Genomic DNA, 22,899 nt, shown 5'->3' on the forward strand with positions numbered 1-22,899 from the left:
AAAATAATGGACATTAGAATTTTTACTGAGCCCAGTTAGTTTTTGAAATTGTATCCTGGAACGAAGCGTGGCTGTTTTGACTCTAAGAGGAGGTCAATAATGAGGTCCAAACTACGTCATGAAATATTAAGTACTTAAGTTGTTGGATTATTGTGGTCAGTGTCATGCAATTGATGTCTACTTATCCAGCAGTTAGTGGTGTTAGTGGTGTATCTATGGTGGTTATTAGTAATGCAACAATTCCCAGTTTAGAACTGAACTGTATGGTTCTGCCTCCACGGTTCAACACACACTTGTAGATCGCGGTTTGATGTACAAGCTTCCATGCAGAAGTATTTCTCTCTGAATTGGCTCTTTTTGTTTGTGCCTGTGAGTCCATGCTCTGGGAAAAGGAAACCCCTGAATTCATATTCAATCACCTTGCGCTAAAGTTGGGGAGGCTGCAGTATGAGAAAGCAAGTATAATGACAAGGGCGAGAAAACGGTAAACAAAAACGACTGTCGGAAAACATTGTTTTACTGTATTGTTGCATCCCTAATGATTATAGTTGTTTCCAAAGTGGACACCGGTTTCTTTTCTAATACAGAAGCTGTCCCTTGTTGTCCTTACGTTTGCAACAAATAGATGTTGAACCCGGAGAAAACCTGCATGTCGTATCATTCAGGTCCTCCCGCTCTGCTCTCCAGCGCTCTCTTTTACTTTGCTCCTTAATCTTCTTTGGTGTATTTCTAAGCCTTCCTCCTCTCTTTTATCCGCCTCTATACTCTCTTCCGTCTTCACTGCAGTTCACCTCTTTTATTGCCCTCCTTTCCTCCTGTCAGTGCTCTTCAGAGTCCCATCACCCCGACCCAACCTCTGAGTACTGTTTTGCCCGTCATAATCATGGTCGTCATCTTCTCCTGCCATGTTTTAATACAGTTGAAAGGCTGCCGACTGGACATTTTAGAGTGTTCATTTAAAAGACAGACGACTAAAAACACAGCTGAAGCGCCTCCCTTGTAGACATGCCATTAAGTGTGAGTGACCTGCCAGTACTTTGCTTTCTTGTGTGATGAGCCTCTCTCTTTCTGGCTTCTTACCGCCGCCATAATCCAAATTTAAGTCGGTTTTTCATCTCTATTCCGGCCATTTCTGTCGTCAACTTGCTATGGATGCTACTAAATGAAGACGTTCCCTGCAGTGGATGGGGGATTAAGGTTTTTTTTGTGTAAATTGTAACATGCTTTGGGTTGCAGAACATTGATTTGACTCCTTTTCATTCAGCCTCTGGTACAAATAAAGATTGTAAATCATGATTTTTCACATTTAACATTTATAAGCTTTGCTATCCCGTTTATACCTACATAAGATTTGATGCTATCAGTGCAGATTTAATGTAGTGACGTTATCACAGGTTTACTTATAGAAGCTCTAAATACCACAACAATGGTGATTGCATCTTCTTCAGACATGATTGTTCATAGATAAAATGATTTTGATGGATGACAGTTGGATATAGAGTAATCACATTTTTACAAAAATTGTAAGATGTTTTGACATCTTCCACTTATGATTTTTTAAACAACCCTTGTGCACACAATCATCTTCAAGTTTCAAGTCCATTTGGCTCATTCTGGTATCCCTCGTCTCTCCGCTGTCAGCTCCTCTTATCTCTTCCCGCCGTCGCAGCTACTCCTCTCTCTCTGTTTTCAGTCTTGCCAGAATATCATCACTCTTGAAATTCCCTGGTCCAAATTAAGTTCTCCCCTTTCTTCCCCTCTACTCTGTGCATTCCTTAGATTTGTGAGCGTAGATACACCTCGCTCAGCCCCTCCTCGCATTCCTCCATCGCTCCGAGCCTCTCCGCTCCAGCATAGATTCCTTCCTCCAGACGAACATTTTGTCTCTACCTTCTCACCCCTTTCCTGCCCGGCCTTCTCGTCTGTGAAGTGAAGCGACTACGTTCCACTTCAGATTGTTGGCGTCTCCTCGGAGAGCGCAGAGGTGGGGCACGGGAGGGGGGGGGGAGTGTCAGCTGTAACTGATGGCCTCTCAAATGGATGACATAATTGGCATCCTGAGCATTCACTGTGCTGGTGAAAGGCTGAGGTTGTGAAATCATGTACGGCTTTGTGGAGGAAACAACAAAGATTAGATCTCCAGTTTGGCAGCATTGCTTTATTTTGGATGCTACTTCAAACCATGATATTATGTGTAGCAGTGTTCATTGCTGCAGCAACATAAATATGGTCACGTCCACACAGTTTACTTGTATTTGACAATTTGCCAACATGTATTCTCTGTGTGTTCTGGTGAGTAAGCGAGCTCGCCAGGGAGGCGTGAGGACGGGAAGAGGAAGTGTTTTGTTAAACTGTGAACAATGCTGTGAATGAGACAGCATGGGACTGTCGCTGGAGTCATAACAGGGGCAACGGGAAAGGATGCGGGCCTTCCCTTTTAAATCTGAAGGGCTGTCATTAATGTCTCCAGGGATGTCCATGGGTTAGCATTGTTTGTGTGTATTTACCTTTTCACACATGCACAGAAGTCTTAAAAGTTTCCTGACATTTTTGGGGTGAGCTGCAACCATGAGAGCAAACAAATGTTTTTTGTTTTCAACCCGACCTTTTCCAGATTTTTTCTTGCAAGCCCCATGGTGAAATTTATAACAAAAAGGGGTAAAAAATAGGCTCTCACTTCTCTCTCATTAGAGGTACAAAAAAACTGCTTATTTTTATTTTGAAAGATGTCGCCCTGATTTCATATTTAACATGAGTACTTTAAGGCAAAGTAACACTGCAGTGTGTTAAACATAAACACAACAGTAAACCGCACTGTTGACGATGCTCATATTTGGTATCTGTTCCTGTTGATGGGCACGATGGTGATGTGAGTAAATACCATCACAGTTTGAACAAACACATAAGCTCATTAATCAAATCACCTCTTGAATTCAGCTGAAAGGCTGATTACTTACTGATTATATATTTTTTTATTATTGCACTTAATTTTGACTGAAATGTCAAAAAGTAACACAAGCCTCTTTATCGTTATATCACAGATCGATGTAGAAGCAGGGTTTGTTTTGATAAGCAACTAAACGTTAAATTGAAATAAAACTGAAAAATATCCCACTTAATGCAAAACAAATATAACAACATCAGCATCCCAGCTCTGTAACTGGATGCTGATGCACCAAAGCTCGACTGTCCTGTGTTCTTGTGCTGCTGCAGAATTAATTGAACAAATGGACCACAAAGCGGTTGGACTTGACCTCGGAGTTGGCAGGGCACGATCACGCAATCATCTCCTAGAGTTAGTGACAACTGACCCTTTCATCTCAGACAGAGCAGCCCAGCTATGTGTGTGATAATGCAGAAAGAGGAAAGAGGCAGTCTTTGTGTGTGAGTGTGTGTGTGTGCACACGAGCAACTGCATATTATCATACCATAAAAATTGAACACACAAGATCTTAAGATGACCACAAACCTTAAATATAACTGACAGATACAGAAGGCAGCTTAATGCTGTACAGGATAACACCAGTCCATCTCAAGGGGCAACCTCCAGTGTTAGAAATGAAGCCAATGTGGAAGTGCAAAAACCTCAAGTTCCTTGAGTGTTGACTTGTGGCTATCTGCAAAAGCCTTGAAGAGATGCTAAGAGTTATTCATAATAGGATACATTGCAGATTTGACTGACAGGTTGACTCTTTGCAGCTGTTTGCCAGGAGGCTTAAAGCCCGCCTCAGCTCCAGCTCATTGCCTGTATAGGTTGTGCATTTTTCTAACCCCCCCCCCCCTCCCCCCATTCAGATTTTTAACATTTAATAGGTGTAAATAATCATCCCACCTCCTACCTCTTTTGTGAGTTGTTGATGAGCTACAACAAACGTTGATTTACAGTCTTTACACACATGCACAAAACTCCTGAGAATTTCTCAAAATGTTCAGGTTAGGATCCAACCTTTCTAGAAATGTTCACATGTGCATGTGTGAAATTATTTTGAAGACTCCCTGAAGTCAACAAGGAAAAGAGACACCCCCTCACCCTCCTCCAGACATCCCCTCCCCACCAGTCTGTTTATGACCTTTCACCTTTTGACCAGAACTAATGCCTGACCTTTGTGTTCAGATGGATGAGACAATTCAAAACTCTCACCTCTGTAGCTGCCTCTCTTTGTGGTCCTTTCCGACACTGTTGAACGTATACTGATGCAGATCGTATCGTTTTAAAGAGGTCATATTATGCCCTTTTTGGGGTTCGTATATTTAATCTATGTACCTACTAAAGTATGTTCACAATTTTGAAAAAAGTGTCTGTTTTCATGTACTGCTGCTCCATGCACCGGCTCGCTTCTGACTCTCTCTCTAAGGCTCTGAAGTGTCCACGTTCAGAGTCCCCACGTGTGCCAAGTCTGATCTGATTGGTCGGCCTGTCGGCTCTGCCTTAATTGGTCAGTCGCTCAGCACGGTTCTCGGAAATGTCACGCCCCTTTTACCATATTGGGAATGCAGCCACTTTGGCTCCGAAGGGAGCAAAAACATTAGCACCTTAACACTACTGTGCTACCGCAGGCTACGGCATATCGTGGGTGTGCTACAGAAGTTAATGGGCGTGCAACATGAGCTGCTGGGTTTGCCCCAACGAGCCAATGAGCTTAGATCAGTGATATCACACTGACAAGACGTCACACTGACAAATGTTTTTCGAGGGGGGCTAGAACCCAGCATTACATGCAGCTAATGCTACAGCTAACAGGAGGACGTAGGAGAAGCCGCGTTTCCACGGACTTTGAACTTTTGCACATAGATGTGCCTAAACATGCACAGGACACTTGGAAAACACACTAAAGAGCATATAAAACCAGAAAAAAACATAATATGACCCCTTTTAAAATATGGTGTGTTAATAATTTTGTCAACCTGTTTATTTGAGGAAACAAGATGAGCTTGATATTTAAACACACTTGATGTCATTAATTCATGATTCATAACTAACTTATTACTTAAGTGTAGTGCTGGTTTGTATGCCCTAACAGAGTTTGGCATGTTTAGTGGAACTAAAGCATAAAAACCAATGTGCTCTGTTTCATGGTTTTTTAACACGTTGAACAAAGGTGTAGTTTTAAACGATACTCTGTCTGTTTCCCTAGGGACAGGAAGCTATGGTTGACCTTTGAAGCTTAAGGACGTATTGTCTGGGTCAATGACAGGCCACTGTCTGTCTCCACCTCCTTTAAGCTACCAGACAGCGGTTAAAGCATTATCCTTGTATCTCAGTTGCTATGGCTTGTGTTTGGTGTGGCTGTTACTTTGATTTATAGCTTGTTTCAGACTGTGGATTGGGGTGACTCACCTACAAATGGTCCCAAAACAGCAGGCGTTTCAAATCCTTTTCTCCAAACAATGGAGAAGAATTGACCTTTTTTTGACCCTTTAACTACTATTACAGCTTGGTTAAAGCTGAGGGCAACCCATAGATCTGCAACAATTTTGGGAAATAACAATTTAAAGCTCTTTAAAAGGAGCTTCAGCTCTTCAGTCATAATTTTTAACGAGAAGCTGTTGCGAGAAAGAGCAGTAGTGGTCCATTCAAATTCACAGATCAGTTCACCTTGATTACAAGCGATAATTGCACAAGATCGTCTGTGTTTCCCACTGGAAATTTGCCAGTTAAAGTGGTTGTTGGTTGTGATGGTGGTGGTCGGGGGGGATGCTTCTCTCCTAATGGTATTATATTTCTATTTCTATAAATACACGTGAACTGTAAAACTGAGTAGGACTGCCACCTAAAGGTTGAAGTCGATCCTGAAACAAAAATGTTACTTGAAGGTAATGTTTTGTCAATCCAAAAAGTCAGGAAATGCTTGAACACTTTCATCTAACAGTACTTATTAGCGATATGACTTTGCATTTTATTTGCATTCAGATGGTTTTGTTTGCAGGAATTTGGTGTTGATTCAGATTGAAGTCTCTCTTCTTACTGTTAAAGAAGAGCGTTTTCTGTTTGGGATGATGATGATACAGTGACAGCACTGTGGCTTCACCCACCCCGGGGCTTCCTGGTGGTTTACTGATTCTCAGTTGACCTAGCTTTCTGTGCTTGGATCTGAATGAGTCTGGTTCTCTGCCAGCCCTGGGTCACCATGGCCTGCCTGCTCACGTGGCAGCTTTCAACACTGCTGGATCCCCTCAGGGTGCAGAGGCGAGATTTGATTCCTCATTGATGCTGGAGTTCACAGTGGTGGAGTCTGCTTAAGCTAAGATTATTTTGGGCGTGCATTTCTAACTTTGTTTCCAAAGCTGCTGATTTTTGTTCTGAAATCTGTTGGGGTTGTACTGGCTTCAGTAAAGGGCTGAATGACATGATATAAAAATACACCAGGACATTTTTTCTTTCTGGGATATTTATCGAAAAAAGAACAAATTAGAGAAGATTAAACATTACAAATGCAGAGTAATTTTTATATACCGTAAACTCAGTGTAAGTCCCTTTTTTTTTTTTAAAAACCAATTTTTCCATCTAAAAAATGGACTGCATCCTATGCACAGGTACAACTTATACCAGTATAAAATGCTGGGACAGGCACCGTCCTGCTGCTGAAAATGCAAATGCACCTGCCAGCATCACCCATTGCACGCAACCTGATGTGATTAAAAATCTCAATTAATTTGTTTGCAGCTGCTGCAAAAGTATTCTGCGATTTCTAGTTATGCAGACCAGGCTGGCGGCACCATTTTTGTAACAGCTTGTCTCCCTCACTAGGTCTGAAAACAGTGGTATACTATTAAGTAAATAAACCTTGTGGAGTGCTGGTTTGATCCTAAAGACTCCTCAATATTAGACAAGTGATCAGTGGAGGATTGAACGTGACTCTCTGCAAATTAGTCTTGGGCTGTGGGTCCGTACTTCAGAGCTGTCAAAGTAGCGGACTGCGTTCTACTTGATTCAACAATCATTCAGCTTGACCAGATACGAGATGATAACTTTTAATTAAACAATATTAAACGTAATTCTCACATCACTCAGTCAGTGCAACAATCCATCGCACAGCTGCCACTTATGTGTGTGTGCGCTGACCAACAGCTGGACGTGGTGTCACTGATATGAAAATCTGCCTTGGGCATCAAGCTGTGGTTTCTGTGACGGCAGCAGAGTTGTGCATGTTTACATTTTACAGGCAGGGGACACACAGGCTCTGCTTGTCAGTTTTCTGTTTGTTCAAGTGATGGCTGAACTTAAACGATACCACACAGACTTTTATTGGAGATCAGTCATGGGAACGAGGAACTGGTATGTTTAAGATACTTAAGGTCATATTGTTGACACTGCACGTTCTGTGATGGACAATCGGATGGTCCTAATATAGTAAAGTTTAATTTCCTAGATAGAGCAGAGACTGCACAAGGTCAATAAGGTACCTTGTCTAAACCTGGCTCAAGGTCTTTTTTTAAAACAGTATTTTTTGCTTTTGGAAGTCATGGCAACTTCACTGGTACTCTCTGGCCAAAGCTTTTTGTTGCTCCATGTTATTATTCTTCCATGATATCATTTACGTCTGCTTTAAACCTTTTCTTCAGCCCCAGTTTGCAGCCGTGTGCTGTGCCTGGGAGCACTGTTTGTGAGAGGCTATTGATGACAATGAGAGAGGATTTTCCCTTTGGTAATTGTGTCTGAGACAGTAGAGCAGTGTTCAGGTTAATCTCTTAATCGTCATTAGCATAGTTTGGTCGAGTGCTCAGTTTGACCTGGCAGCTGTTTACCAGAGTTGCCTTTTATGCACCTGTGAGCTCCAAATTAATTCTCAGCTAGCTATTTTAAAATGTAACAATACCTTTTATGATAACATAATGACATTTAAATGGAGCTAGACGCAGTTTATTTGCCTTGGTCAAGAACTCTGCATCTTAATTTCTTTGAAACAAATTGTGATTCAAAGGCCAGATTCCTTCTTCTCTCACCTCATCCTTTGTGCTGAAGTATCTCTGTAAATCTGAGCTATAATCAAGATTTCCTCAAAAGCATTTATCTGCTAGATTAAGGATTCTTAGAATAGCTTAAAAAAATGAACCCTGAACACTTTGGTTCAAGGGTAGTTGGCGGTTTCCTGAAATATCTGGTTATTGCAGGTTAAATTTAAGATGACAACAGGTTACTTTGACCTGTCACCTGACTAAGGGCGCACTCACACTAGGCCCAGTTGTCCTGTACTGTGCTTAAGCACGATTGCCCCCCCTCCCCAGTCCCCCGCTGGGCCTGAACGCGGTTACCTTTTATAACGTCGTAATACAACACATGCATGGCTTTAGGTGATCATGATGCGGGACAGTTGGACTCAATTTTTTTTTTTAAAAAGGATGCACGGTCGAGTCCGTGTCTGTTCATCAGAGAACAGCACAGAGAACATCTGCTTTACTGACTTTATGGCTTATTCCGAGTCATTTGAGTCGGATACAGCCGTAACACTCGGGGATTTCTCTAAAATAGAGGGCTGTCCACGTTGTGTACCCAGGCTTTTACTCGTGCATGAACTGTACCGTGCTGAAGCACACCTCTTCCAAGTGTGCCCTTAGATATTATGATTGTGTTGTGAACATATGTGAACATATGTTCATAGGGAGTTTAAGCACTTTCAGTCTGTTTTTTAACGAGTTATCCCCTGTTTTGTAATCGCACATGTCGATGTTGCAGTATTCTACTGTAGAAGAAGCTAAATGTGTGCAGCATTAGAGTCTGAGACAAAATCCTGTGAGGGGCCAAAGGAGTGGGTCGAGTCGTATTCTATCAATCAACAGGTGGCCTTAACGCTCTTGGGATGCAGTAGGTTGCAGTGTGCCAGATAAGATGGGAAGAATTTGCAATTTTGATCATGTATATAAACAATGCAGGATTTAAAATCAAATTGACTGTTTTTTGAGAAAGATAAATAACCTGATGGGGGTCTCTGTAAAGTGTTGCTCTTAATAAAGTCCTGTAACAGCATGTGCAGAAGTTGGTATGTGGAGGAAAAGCACTTTTGCCTGACCCCATAGATGCATACATGAGTTTGTTACTAAACCTTTGCTGCTAATACCCTTGAGTACATGTGCACAAAATAGGCTTATACATGTATCATAAAAATGAGGGTTCATGCAGAAGACAGTGACCTTTTTGAACTTTGTTGGTTGACTATTGTCTCCAAGTTTTAATCTCTATCCGCAAATGTTCTGCCAAGATTTGAGGCCCCTGTTTCTCCTGTTTTTCTCTTGTCTGCTGTCAGCATGGTGTCCGTTTTGTCCCACAAGAGGCTTTTCTGGCTGCCTCCGTCTTGGCCTGCGCCCACAGTGTCGGATTTGGCAGTGTAATTTCCCCTGACAAGCTGAGTGTTAGCGCTCATCCCGTTGGCCCAGTCCGTGTAATTTGGTTTCTGTTGAGCTTTTCTATTACCATGTTGTGATTCTGTCTGATTGGCTGACTGTTTCATTTAATCCCCGTGAACTTGTCTGCATTAAACAGGTAAAGTTCTATGTTTCTCTCTGAGGTTTGTGCAAATATTTTGCAGAATCGATTGTTGTTGTTGCGTAGCAAGTTCACAAACTCTTAATGATCTGATGTGTAATCCATGTACACAATGTCTCCAGGAAAGCTCTGATATTAAGCAAGACAAACTTACAAAAAACATAAAGTTTAGATTCAAGAACGCTTTTCATACAGTGGGTTAAAACCCTTTATTTAGTAATTGAAATTATTTATAAAATAATATGATGCTAGGAAGTTGATGATCCTAGGAACTAATTTCTTGCCTGATTTAACAGGTAAGAAAACTCTCAGAACAATTTAATGGATTTAAGGGAAGACACTTTCTTTGCAGTCATTGTCATGTTTTTAGATTTATGATTTACGTTTGTCAATCCTGATGGAAATTGAACTTCTACACCGTGAGACACACTACACACGCATTGCAGCGACAGCTCAAACAGGACTTAAAGACATGTAATATATAGGATAGGATAGGATAGTACTTTATTGATCCCCAGAGGGGAAATTCGAGCGTTGCAGCAGCACAAACAAATAAGGTCATACAAAATACACAGAATAGATTAGATAAAATAAGATAATATGGAGAGAGGTGAGAGTGACAGGTGGCTGCACAGAGACTGGCACTCCGAGCAGTTGGGGGTTACTTGCCCTGCTCAAGGTAAGTAACCTTGTAGAGGCCACAGGCCCAGTAAAGCCAGTGCCGATCCTTCCTTATTCCTCGTCCATATCTTCACAAGTGACAGGAATCAAAACGGTGTGTCCGGGAAAAAAAATGCACACCTAGCTCCTTTGCACTGTGTCTCTCTCGGGCAGTTAGGACACCCAAATAGGAAAGAAATGAATCAAGCTAGTATTGTCGCTGATGCTCGCTTTGCATGCTCTTGGGACACTGTGTTAGACACAACAATTTAGCTGATGTGCGGGCCTGAATTTGCTAAACAGACCTGCGAGTGGGATGATGTTTAATCGTTCAGTCAACTAATCGTGTATCAACAAAACACTTGATAAACGTACTGCTACTTTTGCAAACTATAATCAATCTTAAAGAATTTCAAGCTTTGCATTATGATGGAAAATTTACTGGCACTGAAAATCGGAAGCATAACATGACAGGTTAATGAAAACATGAGACACCAAACGAAGATAGAGTCTGATTAGCTGCCCGGGCACTTCAGGAGATCTTCATCCTTTTGTTTAATTTGTACATTTAAATATTGCAGAGTAGGATTAAGTCTGGTGGTTAAGCTTTTGTCTGTGACTCTGTTGAATCGAAAAGGGTCACCTAACTGTACCTGTATAAATAATGAAGTGAAAGTGCTTGCCCATGACCATGAATAGAAAGAAGCACGTGTAGGTAATGGATGGATGGAGACTGAACACCGTGTGGGGTTTTTGTTGACCTCCTTTTTCTGTCTCTTTGCTCTGAGTTCAGCAGCACTTTCTGTCATTTCAGTGACAGAAAATAATTAAGGTCTGAATCAGTAAGATGTCAGTCTCTGATATTTGTTTATACTCCTTTTAGATTTCAGTAGCCGAATTGTTATTGTTGTTTTTTTTACCTTCATCGTTTTGCGTTTCTTATCCTGCTTTTTCTCGACATATAATTGTCACAGGATTTTGCAGCCAGCATGAAACAAAGCATCAGTGTGTCTCTGCTTGCCTAGAGCCCCAAACAAACTAGAAGTTAGACATTAAGAAAAAAAGAAAGCCTGACCAACCCAAACACCCTCTTACTTACTTACTTTCTCAGTCTCTGTTGAAAGCCATTGTGTGTTTTGTGTGTGATGCAAACCCACAGTGACTTGCTTCATACAGGAAAGAGTGCTTGTCTGCTCAATATTTTACAACTAGAACCTCTTAAATATAGTCCCCTGGCTTTTGGTGGGACGGTGAGGATGGACAAACTGATATGTTGGAGGGAAATACAGCAGTAATTACTCAGAGGAAACTGTGTCATGTTCTACAGCAAGGCAGACATGAATAAATAATGACATCTTTGAGCAAGCTATTTTCTCACTAAAATAGTCTGACGAATCAAATGAGGGCATCAAAACATTAACTGCCAGTATTTTTTTGTTTCAGGTTAATTTGTGGACATGTCATTTTTTTAAATCTTTAATTAACATGTCTCTCCTTGTTTTCTCTTTCAGTCCTGTGTGCAAAGAACCTTGCAAAGAAAGACTTCTTCCGTAAGTAGAACCTATTTTTAAATCTTTCTATTCCTGTCCCGTACCCTCCCATGCATTAGAATGGGCTTTGTCAGCCGTGGCAGCTCGTCTGCTCTTCAACCGCACTGTAAATGAAGTCTCCCAGGACCTGTCTGTCTGTTACACCCAAAGACCTGGCACGGAGAGGGAGCCCGTTTTAACCTTACCTGTAGTAATACGGTCTCAGGTCCAACGATTTAGAATTACTAGATTTCATTAAAAGGTAAAATAAATTTAGCGGAGCGTGCCAGCAGCAATACTGCGCTCTACTCAGAGTCATTTTTCGACGGAGGCACGCATGCACGCATCAAGCTGTGCAGAATAAATCAACCCACACAGGAAGTCAGACAAGTACATGCACAGAGCGTCCGGTCAATTTCAAAATAAAACACAATATACAGACTCACAATCGTGTTTTCCATCACTTTATCAACATTACGTCAAAACATGCTCAGAACAAAGTAACCTCAGAAAGACAAAGCAATATGTTGTTGTCTGTTTTTTTCTTTATTCCCACGTGATCATGTAGTTCCTGTGATGTGTGTACAGCTGATCATGGCTGCACTCACGCTCCAGAAATGGATCCATTGGGGCAGGGCTTGTGCCGTCCGATGGAGCAAAAGCATGGCGCTGACGGACCGCGATGTGCACGTACTATGTGGAAATTGGGTGAAACTGAAATCATAATAATTCTTTGCTTACTGGGGGAGAGAGGAGAGGATAACAGCAGCGAAAAACGTATGAAAGGCGTAAAAACGGTTCACTATGACAGCGAAATTTACAAAACTGAAGATGGCACATGAAGTAAACATTTAACCGCCTCATGAACATTTCACACAGTAATGTGTAACATATATAATGATGTGATTGTTCATCCTGGGATAAAACACACATGCAAAACCCATACTTCTTATTTACTAATTGTTAACTTTTAGCTTGAAGCTGTTAACCCTTTAGGTGATCAGAACAGCGTAATCTGAGCTGCTGGCATTAGTGTAAGATGACTTGAATTTCTCTCTTTCACTGGTGAGACTATACTGACAAAAAAAACAGTCCAGTCTGTTACCTGAATTGCTGAATATAATCATTGTTAAATTACTGAATTGTAAGGGTGGCAGGGGTTTAAGTTAGAGGCTTGGTTTTCCATTAACCTGGAAGTCATGATTAGGGATAAAAGCAGGGTTATTTTTGTTACACACACACACACACACACACACACACACACACACACACACACACACACACACGCTCGCAAAAGGAAAGTCACACAAAAGTGTAAAGGTGACTAAACAGGTTTGACTTGACTGAAGTATCGGTGCCAAGAGGTAAATACTATTTGAAATACTCGTACACACATGAACGGTCACAGGGACAACACTGGATAAACACACACACACACAGTAAGAAACCTGATGAGGGAATCTTCTCTGATTAAGATACTGGGAAAAGACTCCTTATAGTTATGTAGGAAGTATTCGTCTCCACAGTGGGATTTTGCTCACAGACAGCTTTCAGGTAACGGCAGTAACTGAAGGTCTAAAATAAAAGATAAAAACCTGTAATGCACCGATCCACTCTTGTTTTTCAGTTCTGATCCAATTCCGATACACAAGTACCGATACGGATACTATTCGCGATATTTCTTATTAATCTAACAGTGTTATTGTTGTTGGTATTATGTGTAAGGCCATGCAAAGCTGTAGTAAACTCGACATTGCATTTCTTATTGAAAGAGCAAAAAATGATAATGATGATATAAAAATGCTGAAAATGTTAAATTATTCTGGGGTGCCTAATATCCTAGTGGTTATGTTGCGTGCTCCAAGTATGGAGGCTATATTCCACAGCAGCCGTGGGTTTGAATCTGACCTTGACCCTTTGCCTCTCGGAACATTTCCCGTCTCGCTATAACCTAAATTAAATGTATTTGAACTAAGTGCTGGCTTCACAGACAAACAGGAAGCATCAACAACTGTCAGTTTCTCAAATTAAATCCTTTTAAACTGAAGTGTAAGAATTGCACTTCTGACCTTATGGAAGGAGCTGTTTCATCTCGTCTGAACGTCGTCATGGAGACGATTTTTGGGAACGTCTTGCAGTTCAGTCTGAATGCATAACTCTTAGCCTTCATAAGATTGAAATGCCAAAGTTGTTTTTAAAGTGGATGTATACACACACTGATAAATTGTTGAAACTCACTGAGCAGATCAGAAGGGACCCAAGGAAAAAACCAGTGGGTTTTTACTTACTAACACACCCCTTCCCTGAACTTTACTCTTACTGGGTTAATTCAATATCAAGGGCTAGCCAAAACTAACGAACATAATGGAGGGTAATGGATGTGCTAATGGGTGTCTCCTTCTACGTCCTGTAATCCATCAGAACGGCCCTGGTACTAGTGGAGGACACGGCATGGCCTTCCTTCATTTACAGCCATCCTTCATTTTCACCAGCTATATTGCAGTGTCAGATTAAATTGCAGCAGTGCCAGATTTACAGCACTGGGTGACCAAATCTCAGGTGTATTATTTGAGTTCAAAGTACTCCCAAAGTGGAAGCCATTTCACATATTCACTCCTGAAATGTCTGCTTCATGTTGGGATGAGATGATCCCATCCTGGATGAAATCATCATTAACCTTTGTCTACTTTTCCAGGGTTACCAGATCCTTTCGCCAAAGTGGTGGTGGACGGCTCAGGACAATGCCACTCAACCGATACTGTGAGAAACACGCTGGACCCGAAGTGGAATCAACATTATGATCTGTAAGTCAACGGGAGTCGCTGTAACCTTTTAATGCTTCATTAACGAACAAATGAGGCAAGTGTGTGTGGTGTTGTGTTATGAGGTCACACACCTAGTCAAATCTGAAAACGGAAAATAAAGCATTGTTGTCGCAGACATGCAGAATGCCGGTTTAACTCTCTGGTATGTTTCTGTGAGGACGAGTGCTGCTATGACGAGTGTTTCAGGAATGTGGATTGAGTAGCCCCTTCTTTATTGCGTGCAGAAACACCCATCCATAAAGCTTTTGAGAACAGAACATCTTGTTGAGTGAGATTTTAGGTATGTCTTATATTTGACCTCACCATGACATGCAAATGTTCGCCTCACATTGTCCAGCACAAATTAAAACTTTTTTTTTTTTTGGTTTAGTGATCTCCTTCTGGTCAACCTACGGTATCAGAATTACAGATTATTTTCCTAAAAACATGTTTTTCTACTAAAGACATCTTTTTATGCTTTGTGTCAGAACTAGAAATGTTTATAAAAATAATTTAAGAATAACAGTGGTTAAGAATTTGTAAAAAAAAAAAAAAAATGGATGCAAGAGAGGACAAAAACACTAAAATTACTTTGAAAACAGTTAAAAAAGTTGCACCAAAATGTGATCATTTTATTGCCCCTTGACCCCGTACAGATTTAAAATGTAGCATCGATCGAGGGGCCTGGATTCGTGGCCGAGTAGTAAAGACCACTCATTGTATCAGCAGGCTCATGTGTATGCAAAAAAACCAAAAAAAAAACATAGTGTCTGTTTGGAGAGCAAAAACAGTCAGAACATGATCGATTGTAATGACACCCTGGCTCCCTTAAGGGGTAATCTGACGATGATTCATTGATAGCTATAAACCAATAACCGCATGCAAGTAAAGGTAAGAACCCATCTTGGATCAAATATTTAGACTTGAGTGAGAAATCAGTTAGCTGTCTGTTGTGTCCCAAAAACCATCACCATTTCCTTGAACGCATCAGAAATGATTAATTTGACCTTCATTCAACAAACTAACATTTTAAAAGTTGTTTTTCTTCTCCTCTTGAGGACAGACCTGACTGAGCTGGACTTCTTACCTACTTTAAAATCTGCATCATGTTACTTGAAAACTTAAGACCTGTTATTTGCAGGAAAATCAGATTGCTTTTTTAAGGTTTGTACAGCTGATTAAACCAGTGTGAAGCCTCTGTGTAATTTACTATTTACAAATAAACTGAGATGCACAAGAAACAGATTAACAGGTAGCTCCTCTAGGGAGAAATGATGGTGTTCATTTTGCAGACGTGGTAAATTTCTGAACATATGGGGGTTTCTAAAAAATGCTAATTGGAATGTAAACGATGCAGTGCATGGTGAAGAAAGTCTTGGCTTGCATTTGTTTAAACACAAACCAGGTCAGGAGGAATTACAGAGAAGTTGGCCATCGTTGCCTGAGGTTTATTATTGTAAAATGATAACCGATGGGTTCTTTAAAAAAAAAAAAAAAAAAAAAAAGAACTTAAACAGGACAACCTGCAGTACCCCTCTGAAACGCCGTTCTTGATTCAGTGGCTGGAGTGTTTTCACTGAGGCTGTGAAGGTTCCCTGCACTGTGTCGACAGTTTGTTAAAAGGAGCAATCACCCCAAAGGACCCACTGGTGAAGGAAGCTTACGTAGTGGTGAGAGATGGAGGGAAACAGTGGTGACAGGAGAAGGGATGAGGGAAAAGGAAGTCTGATAGAAAGAGCTGGAAATGTGCTGCAAACGGAAAGCGCCATGAGGGCACAGCAGGTGAAATGGCCGCACACATGGATTTCAAAAGAATCATGGTAAATAGTTGTGAGGTAAAAATCAGTGAGTGATTGCATATATTGGTATATTACGGTATGTCTTTTAGGGGGTAAAGCAGAGCTGTGTTTCTGAGTGTGAATGCAACTGTACTTGCTCTGTAATTGTTCCTATAACGACAGATGCATCTTGACACACACACCCGTTTCACACCCGTCTGCTTCTCATGACCTGTCAACATCCACCTCAGCTCCCCGCCTTTTTCGACATAATCCTCTGCCCTCTTCTCGATCCCCACCCTCTAGTAGGAGTCGTGTGTTTCCTTCAGCGACCCCTGGCCTCTTCCTTTGGTTCAGGAAATGGCTAACATGCCTCGCCACAGAGAGCAGATGAGAGTGTGGGCTTGGGCGGCTGCCAGCTCGCCACACCCCCGTCTCCAGCCTCAAGCTTAAGGAGGAGGTTTTTTTTTTTCCACATGTCAATTATCCTGCCAGGCGCTTAAATAACATGAGTACATTAAGTATCCTAAACGCTGCAAAACGAACAATTTTTTCCCCTTTCTTTTTAAATTAAAGCTGTCTCTCTATTATTTATATCCTTGTCTTTTGTGAAGGACACATGAGCCCAGTCAAAAGGTTGTGAACTCAGTACTATGTCGGTCTGGTTTTGGCAAGTTTGCTTCTCATACCTAGCCTCCAATTTCCAGCTCTTTAGTGTAACCGTTCCCTCAGCTGTGGTTCCACGGTTGGACTCTCTGCGCTCTGCTGCACATGTCATGCTGTGCACTACACAATCATATCAGTCAACGCAAAGAAGTTTGGTTAATTGACGTCTGTCTGTGTACAGTGGTGAAAGAGAAATTAGACAAGATAAGCGTTAGAGTTAAATAGACCCCAAACCTGCAGGCTATGACAGAGAAATTTGAAAACCTGATGATGGGACATGGAGTAAACAAGGAAAGTAACACGGATTGGGATTCAGTGGTATTTAAAGATTAGTGAACGGAAAAGAAAACGTCAAAAGACTTCAACATGACCAGGCAGACAAACTCAATCAGGTGCTGCGCTGATTCATGCTGATCCGTTCACCTTGTCTCAAATCCCCTTCAGTGGAATTGTTCAGATCAAAGTGAGTAATAACAGCGTAGCTCAGCTCATTTTAAGAATGCTACAGAGTTAACTGTTACTATGGACGCAGCTCCAACTTTAGAATCAAACAGACTGTTTGTTTAGCTGAAGAAATATACCATTTTTAAACCAATAAAATATTTTGTAACAAATTATTGATTTCCTCAGTAAGTAGCCGTGTAATAAGCAGGCTTATGCACAGTGAGCGGGATGTTATTGTGGAGGAACCTCTTCAGGGTGACACAAGACCGGCTCATCACATCGAGCTTTTATTCAGTGATAGCAACCTGCTCACTGTGCATTATATTATTATTTTAAGGTTTATTTTGGGGCTTTTTATGCCTTTATTTTGAGATAGGACAGAGTTGGGAGGACCACTACGAGGACTATAGCCTTTGTAAATGGGGTGCCTGAACTTACCTCTAGCCTTCTGTCATCTCCCTTATTCCTTACTTAAAATAACACAGTAACGGTAAAAAAAAAAAACAAGTGACATGGGACGTCGGTGGCCTGGTGGTTGGTGCGTGCACCTCGTGTGTTGGGGCTGTGGTGGGCGACCAGGGTTCAAGTCCGACCTGGGGGTCCTTTCCCGCATGTCTTTCCCCACTCTTTCTCTCTCCCTGATTTCTGACTCTATCCACTGTCATATCTCTAAAACAAGGGCATAAAAAGTCCCCCCCCCCCAAAAAAAAACAAAACAAAGTGACAGCGGTTGAGTCACCTTCAGACATACCTGGATTCAAACTAGAACCCAGTGTACTTTGGTAGTGTTTTATAGTAAAGTATGATTAATCATATGTCCTAAAGTGGAAGGAAAAAAAAGATTTATTAAATATAACAGCACTAACAGTTTAGAGTAGATAAAGGAGAATGCTTTGGCATTGATTTGATTCACGTAACTCAGAGGAAGGTGCTTCACAAAGACGAGCCAAAGATGTAGAATCAAAACGCTGATTTATTTTTGTCGTTGTAGATGTTGACAACAGAACGCCGTCCAACATTTTTATGAAATATAGCCAATCTGGAAAGAGCTCTTGTTGTTTCCCAGTGTAATGTACGGTCTCTGGCAAGTAAAACGTTTGGGAAGTCCTGGATTTAGTGCGTCTTGGAAAGCTTATCTGGGTTTGACCCAAGAATATTTTCCCTTCCTCTGCATTTGTCAGTAGGATTTGGTGCAGGAAAATGTGCTTTTATATTGTATTGAAATCTGTGGTGTTAGTGTTATTAAATATATCGAAATCTACCATATTAGAACATGTGATATTATAATGAAATATGTATTCAACATATGTAACCTGTGTATTAGGGGCATGTTGAGACTTTTTTGACTGGGGTGGCCCAACTGGGACTCTGCCTTATGCAGTTGTTTACCCTTCTAAACTCACTAATATCTACTTTATAACACAAGGTCATTGCAACATTAGCTTAAATTTTTAATGACACAAAAAGAAGAAGTATGTTCAGTCACAAGTCACCGTCTTTAAAAAGTGCATGTAGAATCATGCACAGTCTAACTTGCAGTGTTTTGGTCCCCACTCATTACCAGTTAGTTCATTGCAAGTAAGACAGCGTGTATTACTTTCCCATGCAAGTTTTTATTCACAATGCCAAGTATCATAATAAATTGTAAAGTACTAGCAGCCTCTGCACAAAAACAAGAACCTATTAGTTGGTTTTAACACAAGCCCAGCCTTTGACTGGGCAAATAGCCAATCACAGTTTATCATTTTTGGGGTGCCACCATGTCTGGCCAATCAAAATCAAAGGGGCCTATGCCACCCCTCTGGACACACCCCTGCCTGATTTCCATACCACTCCATACTGTGGCCTCTTAATGTTTATATTTTGCAGATAAGACATTGTAAAAAATAAAGTCTGTTGTTGTATCGTGCAATCATCTATCTCATCTACAGTCCAGTTATTATTAAATGCTGAAACCCAACAACCTGTATACATTTCATGCTGATTATAATAATTACATCATTACCTGCAATGTTATTTTAGAAGACAGAGGTTTCAAACAGTTATGGAACAAATACTGCGATTGAGGAGATAAGTCTTTGCTCCACCGGTCCTCTTATCTTTTAACTCTGAGTCATTGACTTGATGTCTCTTTGCTTTGCACAACGCACCTCTGCATCACGTTGACCTGAGCATTTCACAGAAACACACCGTGTTGAAGGAAAAGATAAGAACATATTCAGAAACCTTATGATGTCCTCAGAGAAGCACTTTGAGTTGCACCACATCCCTCCAAACGTAGAGAGGCAAACAGAAACATAAAATCACAGTGCTCAGTTAATCTGATGAACCAAGATGAGAACAATGTTGTAATCAAGGATTAGCCAAGTGAAGTTTTATGTCCAGTATATGTGAACAGCCAGGCCAGGAGAATGTGCAGAGCAGTCCTCCTGAAATGATCTAGATATTTTCAGGAGTGCATATGTGAAAACAGATTTATAGAATAGAGATCATAATAACAGGAACAGGCACAACAGCATGTGCTTTCAAATAAAGGTGCAGAGAGACTAACCTCTGCTGCAGCATCCTGATCAGATGTTCTGAGACTGAAACACTGGATGATTAAAAAGATTCTCAACCCACACAGGTTGTAATTTGATTTTAGTGCAACAATCTTCCAACCCTTGTGTTTGATGTGTTTAGCAGGGAAACCCCTCTCCATGCCAGAGATACACAGCGTGATACAGAGCTTGGCATCAGTGCTTGTAGCTGTGGCTGTAATTATGTGTGTGTCAGCGAGTGTGTGATTGTACATTTAAATGCTGAACTCTGTGTGTTTACTGCGGTGACTGTCTGGGTCTCAGACTGTGGTGGAGCACATCACGGGGACTTCCTCTCTTCTTCAACCACGACTAGACTGGCCTCAGCCGTGCTAAATCTGCACAAAACACACAAGCAAATACTCGCGTTACTTTAAAATCAGCTAATCGGCCTCATTACAGACTGAAAGTCTAAACCCAAAACACTGTGCATTGTTCTCCTTCTGTCAGGTAGGGGGGTTTATTATTTTTACCCGGTTTATCTGTTTGTCATCTAAATTAATTTCCATTCTTGTAACACTGCACCCGACCCACTAGTCCTCGTCAGCAACTCAATGACCCCTTTTTTTTTTTTGTTCCCTCTCTTCTCCCATCAGATACATTGGAAAGGCAGACTCGATCACCATCAGTGTGTGGAACCACAAGAAGATCCACAAGAAGCAGGGTGCAGGTTTCCTGGGATGTGTACGTCTCCTGTCCAACGCCATTAACAGACTCAAAGACACTGGCTGTGAGTATCTGTTCATGTTTGTGTGTGCATGAATGTGAAATCCACATCTTTGAACGCTTGCTGCAATCATGTCACTGGTGTCTGGTCTCTTCATTCTTACCATGCCGCTCACCCTAAGGTGTCAGTCTGGCTTATTGGGAGAGGTTGATGGGGAGGCTACACAGGAGGCACACGATCAAAAGGGGTGAACACATATAGTCAAATATTTAATAAGTCGATCACATTCAAGTCAAGCACATAACACATTACCACATAACAGAAGGTTGTATGGGAGACAGTGTTTGCTTAAAAAGTGCTGAATGGAAAAGAAAATGTCAAAATAATTGGACAATGATGAGGGAGAAAAAAATAATCAGGTGCTGCTCTGATTTGTGTGAATCAGTTCACCTTGTCTCACTTCACCATGAATTAAAATGTTCAGTGTAACGTTATGTAAGTAATAACGGCTGTCTTAGCTCATTTTAAGGAGCTGAGAGAGTTAAATCGTCCCTACCAACGGAAAGAAATTTGCCATATTAAAATGCAGAAAAAGCTACCACAGCCTCGTGCCACTGAGCCAAAAGAGTTGATTCTAACGTAAATCCCTATTCTGACAAGGCAATAAGCCAATCATAGTTGAGGGTATTTGGGTAGCCAATGCGGCACCATGGATCCTCCTCTGACCTACAGCTACATGTGTAGATCTAATAAAAGTTCTACAGTACCACCTCCTGCTCACAGAGTCTCTGCTGCTTCTGTGCCAGACATTCATCGTCTTGAGATTTATAGGCACAATACACCAAATCTCCTCAAGGCTGGTGTTATCAGAAATATTGCCTGCTGTAGAAATCAGCCACCTGGGACTAAATCAATAGCCACAATTAATTCTAAAGCAATTCAGTTTTCTCTCAAGGAAACATAGATTTTGTTCTTGAGGCATAGTCCTGCTGTGTTACTTAAAGTCCCTGTTTGGCTGTGAAAATTTGTTGTTGACCGTCCAGTTAATCCCAGGCGAGTTTGGGTGCCAAATGAAGGGACAGAGATGTCTCGGCACAGACCGAAACATTCTCAGATTGTAACTTTGAGACTGCTGCACATGTGCTCTGCCCTTTGATTTACACTCTCCACTTGGCCACATGCTCTGTCTGCCTTGTTTTCCGTACCAGTCTGTTGATACCGACACACACTAAACTGTAATTCTTGCTGTCAAATTAACATTCCTTCCACTCATTCTTCATCCTAACTGGTCGTAAACGCAGAGAGTCAGAGATGAACCAGAACCACCACAATGAGTTTCATTTATCCTTGTTTATATAAATCTCAACTTTCCATTCATCCATTCTACACGGCACGCCCCACAATCACTCTCGGAGTTGTTTGTTTGACTGTAATTTTCATTTCTTGGATGCATTTTTAACCAAACTTGCATTGTTGGATGTTTCCGTGAATGCAAGAGTTGGCATAAGAGGCTGTTACATCAGGGCCAACCCTACTGTTAGGCTAAATACTTAACTTTAGATTCAGAATAAGCTCCAAGAGCCTTTATGTTTGCTGCTAAACGGCAGTCTTGGATTATAAAGTTCACCCCCTGATCCACCAAAAACCACAACAGCGTCAGTGGTGCTGAAAAAAAAAAGACCTAAACATCCATAGAAGGTGGCTGCCATATCGTTACCCCAATGAAAGCAAAAGAAACTGCCCTGAGATTTACCCACAACTTCCAGTCACAGACATTATGGGCTCCATATAGACTCCACAACATGCACTTACTGTAGAGCCAAAATGGCTGAAATTATACTCTGTGGAAGTCGACAAGGAGAGTAGACGACATATTATATGACATTACATCACTGTCCTCGTCCTGTTTGCATGCACACACTAATAGTCTCTCTGACATACGCACAACTCCTGAAAATGTCTAGAAAATTTCAGGACAGTCTGTTCCTGAAATCTTCCGGTGTTGCTTGTTCACACATGCAGCTCACAGCAGGAGACTCTCCCTGTTAGTTAGTGACTTTCCCTGCCTTTATATCAATGCTGTGCATAGTTTGACATATTCACGGTATCAACGATCGTGTGGAGAAGAACAGCCTGATGAGCATCTCTCCCACATGCACAATGTGTTTCATCACATGCACAATATTTGCACTGGTTGTAAGCTGGTTGCAGGATATAAAAGCGTCATCCCCTCCTGCTCGCTTGCGGTGAATTTTCCTGAATATTACTTCCTGCATTTACTTAGCTGCATT

At 41.3% G+C, this 22,899-nt stretch overlaps 1 protein-coding gene across 1 annotated transcript in view; it reads left to right on the plus strand.

Annotated features, from left to right (window-relative positions):
• The window catches only part of LOC109986900 (E3 ubiquitin-protein ligase SMURF2), a 64,716-nt gene that overhangs the window by 10,126 nt on the left and 31,691 nt on the right, over positions 1–22,899 (plus strand). Inside the window, exons 2-4 of the mRNA XM_065954588.1 lie at positions 11,653–11,691; positions 14,366–14,474; positions 20,538–20,671. Of these exons, the coding sequence (XP_065810660.1) occupies positions 11,653–11,691; positions 14,366–14,474; positions 20,538–20,671 (282 nt within the window). The remainder of the gene's footprint in view (positions 1–11,652; positions 11,692–14,365; positions 14,475–20,537; positions 20,672–22,899) is intronic.

This window comes from Labrus bergylta, chromosome 1, assembly GCF_963930695.1.
Source record: "Labrus bergylta chromosome 1, fLabBer1.1, whole genome shotgun sequence".
NCBI classification, from domain to species: Eukaryota; Metazoa; Chordata; class Actinopteri; order Labriformes; family Labridae; genus Labrus; species Labrus bergylta.